The sequence below is a fragment of the Suricata suricatta genome, chromosome 15 (genome assembly GCF_006229205.1).
Source record: "Suricata suricatta isolate VVHF042 chromosome 15, meerkat_22Aug2017_6uvM2_HiC, whole genome shotgun sequence".
NCBI classification, from domain to species: Eukaryota; Metazoa; Chordata; class Mammalia; order Carnivora; family Herpestidae; genus Suricata; species Suricata suricatta.
The window spans coordinates 28,279,518-28,289,737 of record NC_043714.1 but is presented as its reverse complement, the minus strand read 5'-3'; the positions used below and the strand labels follow the sequence as shown (position 1 = coordinate 28,289,737).

Below are 10,220 nucleotides of genomic sequence, written 5' to 3'. Positions count from 1 at the left end.
GGGGTCAAAGTTCATCTGAAGATAATTAACCTGCTCTGCACTGGGATAAGTATGCATGGAAATAATAGTGGCAAATTCAATGTACTGAGCATTAAACTGTCAAAACAGGAAAGTTGAAATTATTTTGTCACTGCTTAAAAATAATTTGTACTCTAAGTCAAATGACCACTTGCCAGGGAGGGCCAGAGTTGAGAAATTTTTACGTAAAACATGACTCATAGGGAAAGAGGCAGAGGCTGGTAATAAAGGAAATGATCTGGTATCAAACCCCAATTGGTGGTTCCTGAGATCACATGATCTGGGCATCTTTAAAAGGAATTTATCTGGACTCCAGAAGGACATAGCACCTTCCTGACAGCTGCAGCTTTTATTCTCATCTTGAAGATAACCTTAGGAAGCTCATAAAATGTGTGATGCATTTGTGGGGACCTGGAAACTTACCTCCAGTGAAAACTTTGATGATTACATGAAAGAAGTGGGTAAGAAAATACGTTGAGGGATGAGGGGATTTATAATTTTTTCTCTGGGAAGAAGGGATTTAGGGCTGTTTTTCAGCCTGGGAATATTAATCAGACAGGGAATGCTTTTTTCTATATAAAGGCTATCCAAGTAGCATGTGAGAATCATTTGTTTGTAGGAACATTCTGGACCAAAGTCACAGTGAATGCTTCCTAAAGGTGAACCAATATGCCAAAGGGTCTAACTGGAATTTTTACAGTCTATAGAAATGACAAGATTTTATTTGACTGCTAAACTGGGTTATCTTTGTCTTACTTGGCTCTTTGCCTGTTTTTCTGTCATTCTCTCTTGCATATAAAATAAATAAGACTATATTTACTTCCTAGCATTCATTAATTTCTATTTGAAATCGAAAGCACTATATTTCTCTATTGACCGTAATTTTAAGCAAACATATGCTAACTAATTATTTTATTTTCTCACTGTCAATTTGTTAAAATGTGTGTTTGGTTTTATGAGACCAAAATCTTAATTTCAGAAAATATGTTCCTTTAAGGGGCTAAATATTTCGTTGACTAGGAATTACAGGGGATGCTGTAGGATCATCAAGTAAGTCAAAAGGACAATGTTATATATATAACCTACTCCCTCCTTGATAATGGAGGCTTTCAGGCTTGTATATTCTACTAATGTTGCCAGTGTGTTGTGTGAGTATTCCCTAGATGATTATAGTGGTGAAGCAACTGGGCACAGAGGCCGGTTCTCACTCAGACAGCTTCTACCCTGAAAGTCCCTCTCCTCACTGTGCACGATAAAGTCGACTCCAGCGATACTAATCTGAAGAGGGGTTTTTACAGGGCTTAGGATTTAATCTCTGAACCTTAAGACTTTAACTTTTCCCCAAATCATATGGTATATTTTTCGCTTGTCCATAACTACTACTATTTTCCTTGTTTATAGACAGGAGGGAAATTAGGAACTTTAGCATGAGTGAGATCTAACTTTCTAGCATATCAACTAGTTCTGATTCAATAAACTAATTAGTTTGTGCTGATACAAAAAATGTCAGGATTTGAGGCTATTTTGATGTTGATTTTTAGAAACATTTTGCACTTTTTATACTTCTATTTAAATTCTTATACCACTGTGTTTTAGAATTATAAAGTACTGATGATGACGAAAGACAGTAAAGTAACTCCTGAAATTAATTGCTCTGATGATCAGCAAGCAGGTGTTACTTTCATCAGTCAAAGAAGGGCTGAATAAAGCAAGTGAAGAATGTGAATTTTCCTGAGGTCAGCCATTCTGGGATTATATTTGATGCTGCATCCTTTCATTATACTGACTCACTCCATGTATTTAAAGGTATATTTTGTCACAGGGCCAGAACTTAATGAAGCAATATCTTCCCACCTGCAGCCACTTTTCGGCCAGGGCACTACTTAAGAGCCTCAGCGTCACTTGTTTTGTACAATATTTCTCTCCCTCTTACCCCCTATTTCTTTATTTAAATGAACTTTATATTAATCTTTATTATATTCTTTTTTTATTTAATAGTTTATTGTCAAATTGGTTTCCATATAACATCCAGTGCTTCTCCTCACAAGTGCCCCCCCTCCATGACCGTCACCCCCTTACCTCCATCCCTCTCCCCCTTCAGTCCACGGTTCGTTTTCAGAATTCAATAGTTTCTCATGATTTGTGTTCCTCACTCTCCCCAGCTCTCTTTCCCCCTTCCTCTCCCTATGGTCCTCTGTTAGGTCTCTCCTGTTAGACCTATGAGTGCAAATATATGGTATCTATCCTTCTCTGCCTGACTTATTTCACTTAGCATGACACCCTTGAGGTCCATCCACTTTGCCACAAATGGCCAGATTTCATTCTTTCTCATTGCCATGTAGTACTGCATTGTATATATATACCACATCTTCTTGATCCATTTATCAGGTGATGGACATTTAGGTTCTTTCCATGATTTGGCTATTGTTGACATTGCTACTATGAACATTGGGGTACATGTGCTCCTATGCATGAGCACTTCTGTATCCCTTGGGTAAATCCCTAGCAGGGCTATTGCTGGGTCATAGGGAGTTCTATGGATAGTTTTTTGAGGAACCTCCACAGTTTTCAAGAGTGGCTGCACCGTTTTACGTTCCCACCAACACTGTAGGAGGGTGCCCGTCTCTCCACACCCTCGTCGGCATCTATAGTCTCTTGATTTGTTCATTTTAGCCACTCTGACCATTGTGAGGTGGTATCTCAGTGTATCTTATCCCCTATTTCTAACCTTTGGACACATAAGTCGCCTTTAGTCAAAGAAGAAGCATAGGTTTATGTACATGTGTTAAAAAATTCAACACACCTATGACTGTCATAAATTCTGTATAACATATGCAGTGATAGTGTCCACATTAAGTTGTAAATTGCTCATCCCTTACCTTACACAAGAAAGGAAGTTCCTTTTTTTATTTTTTATTAAAATTTTTATTAACATTTATTCACTTTTGAAAGAGAGAAAGAGAACATGAATGGGGAGGGACAGAGAGAGTGGGAGACCCAGAATCAGAAGCGGGCTCCACGCTCTGAGCTGTCAGCACAGAGTCTGACATGGGGCTTGAATTCATGGACAGTGATATAATGACCTGAGCTGAAGTTGGATGCTTAACCCACCACGCCACCCAGGCACCCCAAGAAGTTCCTTTTTTAAAAGAGGGATTTGTACCTGAGGTGATTGAGAATCAAAGTATTGATTTCTAAACTTAATAAAATAGTGGTTTCTTAAATTTTGAAGTTTTAAAAATTGACTAGACCCTCTTTAGCAGTTCCTAGAATTACTGGGAATAATATCACCATTCTTAGATAATATCAATGTAGGAAATATTTTGCCTTTGGATAAATTAATCAGAATCTTCATTTCATAGTAGAGTAATTTGGAAAAGCAGCAAATGCCTTAAAATGTTTGGGTGACTTTTGTACACCCGAACAGGTTATTATTATTATTATTGGAGATAAAGAAGAGAGCATGAGTAGGGGAGAGGGACAGAGGGAGAGAGAATATACATGTGTGTATGGTGTGTGTGTGTGTGTGTGTGTGTGTGTGTGTGTATTCCAGAAGACTTAATCTTTTTGAAAATTAACAGTATGTCTCCTGTGGAGTTGCATCTGAAACCCAGAAGAAGAAATTTAAATAGACCTACACCTATTCATGACATGTGTTTAAGTATTTGTCTGCTTTACTTATCTGCAGCAGTTATTTAAATGAGGCTTTTAAGAAACGCACTGGTATTTTTTTTCTTTTATGCATACCTACCCACACCCACCCACACATACACACATGCACACGCGCGCACACACACACACACACACACACACGTACAGCTCTTATTAAAGATGTGAAAGAAAATTGTAAATTTGACATGTTTTTCCTTTTCCCAACTGTAGGAGTGGGCTTTGCCACCAGGAAAGTGGCTGGCATGGCCAAACCCAACATGATCATCAGTGTGAATGGGGATGTGATCACCATTAGATCAGAAAGCACCTTTAAAAATACTGAGATTTCCTTCACACTGGGAGAAGAATTTGATGAAGTTACTGCAGATGACAGAAAAGTCAAGGTGAGAAAGAAGGAATTGGAGCAGAATAAAAAGCCTGGTTTCTAAAAAGCTGCTGCCAGGGTGTCTGGGTGACTCAGTTGGTTAAGCATCCAGCTTCAGCTCAGGTCATGATTTCATAGTTCATGAGTTCGAGACCCAAATAGGGCTCTCTGCTGACAGCTCAGAGCCTGAAGCCTGCTTTGGATTCTGTGTTTCCCTCTCTCTCTGCTTTTCCGCGACTCTTGCTCTCTCTCGCCCTTTCTCAAAAATAAATAAAAAAAAAAATAAATAAAAGACTGCTGCCAAGAAGAAGCCTTTTTGTGTAAAAGAAGGGAATCTATTTTATCACAGGTCAAAGATCCTTGACTTCCTAGACCTAAGCCATGTTGCCTTTGATATGTAGTTGGTGAATCTTTTCCTTTCTGTAAAGTTGGACTTATTCTTTAAAAAAAAAGTGATCAACATAATTTGTCATACAATATATAGAGTATTTGAAGTGAAATAAAATAACATGTCAGAGAATGTTCATGAAAGAGTGGAAGAAAAAAGGAGTGGGAAGGGACCACCCCTTACTGACTAGCCCCAGGGGGTGCTGGGAGCCTGGAAACCCACGGAGAGAGCCTTTTCTCCAGGTTGGGGTGGGGAGGAAGGCAAGTCTGCTGCCAGTGCCTGGCTAGAGGCCCTCCCCGCCGGCCCACCAGGCCCAGGCCCGTGCCTCTCTGCGCCTGTTCTGCTCTTGGGCCTCCTCAGGCTGGTCACCCCTCTGCCTGTGTTTCTAAGGTCCCACTGGCTATCACTCAGTGTCTTTACACCACACTCCCTCAGACTGTTTACCTGTAACTGAATGTGTGTCCCCACCCTGGCTCGGCTCGAGGACCCTTTTCCCTGAGGCCCAAGTCTTTCTCTTTGTCCCGTTATGTCCCTTTACCTCTCTCCTCCCCCGTTTGGGGGGGTGTGTTTACACACCTACTGGGGCATGGCTGTCCTGTACTGGATGTCATCACAGCTGAGCCCTGGGCAGCCAGTCGTCCCAGGGACCACGCTGCGAGAACAAGAGCCTTCAAGCGTGGCTGAAGGGGAAGAGGAGCCTCTCGGAGCTTTTCCCGCCCCCCTTTCCTGGCCCTCCCTGCTGTAAAAAAAAACAAAACACCTATGACTATCATCTCAACATAAATTTATTACCTATATTTTTACAGTGTTATTTTAAATATGTGTTTGTATAATATACTGATCATAATGTATAATTTTATGGTGTTTTTATTTTTTTTAATTTTTATTTATTTATTTTTAACATATAGTTTTTTGTCAAGTTGGTTTTCATATAACACCCAGTACTCATTCCAAGTGCCCCCTCCATGCCCATCACCCATTTTCCCCTCTTTCCTACCCCATCAACCCTCAGTTTGTTCTCAGTACTTAAAAGTCTCTTTCCTTCCCTCTCCTTAATGATTTTTCCCGTCCCCTCCCCTATGGTCCTCTGTTAAGTTTCTACTGTTCCACATATGAGTGAAAACATACGGTATCTGTCTTTCTCTGTCTAACTTATTTCACTCTATGCTGTTGTTTTCAGCACTCATTTTTTTTGTTTTAATATATTCTTACAATTTAGAATTACTAATGACCTCAAAATATTCTTTCATCCAAAAGTGATGTATTTTTATTTTCCTCTACCTTATACAAATGGTAATCGGTTTTTATTATGCTCACAGAGCATCATAACCTTAGAAGAAGGTGCCCTGGTACAGGTGCAGAAGTGGGATGGAAAATCAACCACCATAAAGAGGAAGCGGCTGGATGATAAACTTGTGGTGGTGAGTATCCTCTACTTGCTTAATTCTAGGCTCCACTGCTTGGTCATCTTATATTCACTATTCTACCTACTCATGCTGGCTTACATAGAACAAAAAAGGTGATTCTATTGGGACTATGGTTTCACTCTGGCAACTGTCCTTCATGCTTTTAAGTTCAAGAAGCATTCTCTGACTGCTCTCAGCACCCACCGTATCGTATTATGCATTTCTGGTTGTATTTCTCACTCACTACATAGACTATAAAGTTCCTTGAGAGGAAGACTGTGATTTCTCGGGCTTCATATCTCCCTTAATTATTATATTATCATGTAATAGGACCTCAGAACAAATATTTTCAAATGAATACTGTTTTATTCCCAATATTAAAGGAAAAATAAATAAACCATAGTTTAGTCCCATGATTGACCAAGTATTTTTTTTGTGTCTAGGAATGTATCATGAAAGGCGTCACCTCTACCAGAATTTATGAGAGAGCATAAACCAAGGAAAGTTAAGCTGAAGTTTGCATCGAACTCTATGACATTCTACTGGATATATTGTCCAAACATATATTGTTACTTTCTACTAATTAGTAAGCAACTACTTTTTCCCCAAACTGATTTTATTCAATGTGGAGGTATTCGTTAAATAAAACTTCTTAGATTTAGAAGGTGATGTAATGATTTATTCATTGTGTGGGCTATTTTTTGCTTATAATTCAATGAAGGAAAGAAAATTGTATTTTTGCTTTATTTCTAGCAAAAGTAATATGATTTCTCATAATAATCCAAGGTTAAAAATATACATGAATTTTCCATTTTCTCAGGTAGATGATACATTTGCTATTACTGAATACACATTCCTTCTGTAGCGTGTCTACAGTCAAGGAGCGATCTCAGAAAGACCTCAGGTAGTATCAACTGTAGTGAAATGGCCCACAGCTAGCTGGGCCAAGTCCTGCCATTTCATATCTACCTATTCTGGAGCAGTGAGAGAAAGACCAGCAATACATGTTGTAGACAATATTTCTAGAACATGATTTTTAATCTGAAAAATTGGTAAGCAAATCTGTCTCTGGAATATCTCAAAAATTAAGTGCAAATAATTCCATAATGTTCATTCCATATAAGAGATGATAGCCTTGTAATGAATAATAATGCAAATGTTCTTAAAGTAGTTTCCAAATTTTTCTTTTTCCTACTAGTGGAACTTTTATTATTAAATAAAATATTGAATATGTTCTGGAGTTTTTATTCAAATAAAATCTCCATGGAATCTCCCCCACCCCCCAAAAAACAGACAAAAATGATAATGAGGTTTCCCAGATAGAGGGAATGTGTGTGTGTGTGTGTGTGTTGGAGGAGAGGGAAAGGAAGAGAGAGAGAGAGAGAGGTTTCTTTTGCCTTTTGTGGAAATTTTGCAGCTGCTGCTCTAAAAATCATTGGAGTTTCACATACATAGATTAAAATTTCCAAACTACATACTTAATATTTTATAGTCAGCCAAAATCTTTTAGTGTGCTATAATTGATATGATTCTCCTTGTGATGTTTCTTTTAAGAACAATTCCATTATTTTTTGAGTACTTATTTTATGCACAACACTAAGATATGAAGAGGCCAGAAGAGGTAAAGTAAGTTCCCGATCATAAAAGTTTACTTTCTTTGCAAAAACAGAGTCAGACTCTTACTTTGGGCTCACTGGAGGACTGAAGACCTCAAAAAGAGAAGACTTATACAGACTGATTAGGACAATTCTTGATAAACCAATATTTATTAAGCACTTACTTTGGTGCCAGGCACTCTGCATGCTCAAAATAATCCTATAAGGAGATTTTAGTATTCCTGTTCATAGATGAGGAAACTGACGTTTAAAGTTTAAGTCTATAAAGTTAAATAGGGAATACACATAGTTTCTAAAATTCGAGAGAGCAAACCAAGTTGGGATATAGATCTAGAAGCTATCAGTATCTCAGTTGTAACTTAATTCAAATATGGTGATGAGATCATCCAATGATAAGGGAGAATTGAAAAAAAGAAAGACTTGAAGGTGGTCAAGTGGATGTTCCAGGCACTACAACCTAACATGTTCTATGCTAACTAACCATTGTCATCCCCTCCCACTCACTCCCTACAACTTGTTCACCATCCTATTTTCCAAAGCTCAGTGAGTGTCAGCATGTTTTGTCTAATTACTTATTCCATAAACCTTAAAATCATGCTCGAATACATCTTCTTCCTCACTCCACAGCATCTATTTTACTTTTTGAAAATCATGTTGAATCTATTAACTTAAAATTTCTTTAATGTTTGCTTTTCTCATTCCCATTGCCAATACCACCAAACTTTTTTTTTAATTGCTTCAGTGTTCTAATAAATCTCCCTCTTTTACTCTCAATTTTCTCTTCTCTTTTACAAGCCCTGTAGATTTCATAAGTGATATTTACACAAGGAAAGCCTAACCTGGACACTCACTGATTACAACCTTTAAGTGGCTCCCATTGCATCCAGAGAAGGTCCAATCTCCATTGTGTTGTGTCGGGGGCCACCAAGTTTTCTGTCTGCCTCAGGCAAGGATTATCACTCCATTGAGTGAGCCAGTAAACAAGATTTGCATCTGGAGGCTGGAGATTGCCAAAATAACTTTGGCGACTGTCTTGCCAAGGCACACAAAAGATCAAAATCGTATTCAGTGTTAGTTCTACATCCCCCAAGATTGCTGAGGCAAAAGTCGGGGCGCTTCTTTGATATGCATTCGATTCTGTAGCCTGCCTAGGTCAGCTTGCCTTGTTTTTTCCCCCCCTGAAGACTATATAAAGAAGAGTTCTTTGAAAAAAACTCTCTCTTTTCGCCTGATCAGAGAACCATGAGTTCTGTCTTTACTCTCTGCGTCTCCCTCTCCTGCCCCCTTTTTCTCTCCCTCCCTCAGGAGAAGGACCCGCGGCGCCTGCCGCCCTAACCTGAGGTAGAGGCGGACCCCGGGCCCCGCTCTACGTGGGGCTTGGGGCCCCCCAGTGCCCCCGCAGCCCAGAGTGGAAGCGGATGGACAAACGGACTTGCCTTCCGGGTCCCGCGGGTTAAGACTCCCGCGGGAAACAACTATGACGAGCGAACGAGCATTCCGGGGCTGCGGGTTTAGGACTAGCGCGCCGGGACCGGGACCGGGTCGCGGGTTACGACAGTGTTGGATGTATATTCTGTTGTATGCTTGCCTTTTCTCATCTGTTCGGTTTTATCATTGCTCTTGTTATCATTATACTTCTTGCTTCAATCATACCAAGTAATTTTCATACTCTGTTTGGCCTCTGTGTGTGTGTGTGTGTGTGTGTGTGTGTGTGTGTGTGTGTGTGTGTGTGTGTATTCTGCTTCTTTCTGCCTAGAACTCTCCCTTCCTTTGTCCTGAACATTTCTCATCCCTTAATGGTTCCTCTGTGCTATTTTTCTTTACAAACTTGCCTTAGGTACCACTTCTATATATGTGTATTTGTGGATCTAGTTATTTTCAAAATGTACTTTCAAGTTTAATTCTTATTTTTCAGATGGGTGGAAGAGTAAGAAGATCCAGTTTAATGTATATTTGCCAGATATGTTGGTTTCTTCTGTATTTTCATAAAACTAAGGCCACAATACAAGAGATATCCCTGAGTATCAGTTCTCCAATTTATCCTGCCTGGGACTTCTTTGAAGATCACATAATTTTCCATTGTCTGACATTGCTTCTACTAACACATATACGGAAACATAGAGAAGATCCTACTTTTAAATGGAGAGAGATAAGGCCAAGCAGATGCTTCTCAGAAAAATAGGTGCATGGGTATAGAGCCCCTCTATTCATATCTTGAAGAAGATATGAATAGTTCAAAAAACCATTCACTCAGGCTTTAGAAACTGTGAGAATCCAATGACACAATAGGCCAGCATATCCTCTCTTCTTTCCAATTCCTGCCACTACTATCATTGAATTACAATTTCTGGCTTAGAAATACTTCTTCTAAATCCCAGAGCATTATTGCCTTAAATTTTTAATTTAAAATTTACTTTAAAATTTTTACTTTAAAATTTACTTTTGTTTTGTGGGTGTGAAGTTTGGTGAGTTCCTTGTAGATTTTAGATACTAGCCCTTTATCTGATATGTCATTTGCAACTATCTTTTCCCATTCTGTTGGTTGCCTATTAGTTTTCTTGATTGTTTCCTTTGCCTTGCAGAAGCTTTTTATTTTGATGAAGTCCCAAGGGTTCAGTTTTGCTTTCATTTCCCTTGCCTTTGAGGATGTGTCGAGTAGGAGATTGCTGCAGTGGAGGTCTAGGAGGTTGTTTCCTACTTTCTCCTCGAGGGTTTTGATGGTTTCCTGTCTCACATTCAGGTCCTTCAGCCATTTT

General features: G+C 39.2%; 1 protein-coding gene across 1 annotated transcript; it reads left to right on the top strand.

Moving 5' to 3' along the window:
• The first annotated feature begins 334 nt into the window (after positions 1–334).
• Positions 335–6,517, top strand: LOC115279016 (fatty acid-binding protein, adipocyte). The gene is made up of 4 exons (XM_029923524.1): positions 335–479; positions 3,901–4,073; positions 5,762–5,863; positions 6,292–6,517. The coding sequence occupies exons 1-4, from the start codon at positions 407–409 to the stop codon at positions 6,340–6,342; spliced, it is 399 nt and encodes a 132-aa protein (XP_029779384.1). The 5' UTR covers positions 335–406; the 3' UTR covers positions 6,343–6,517.
• Positions 6,518–10,220: the final 3,703 nt, after the last annotated feature.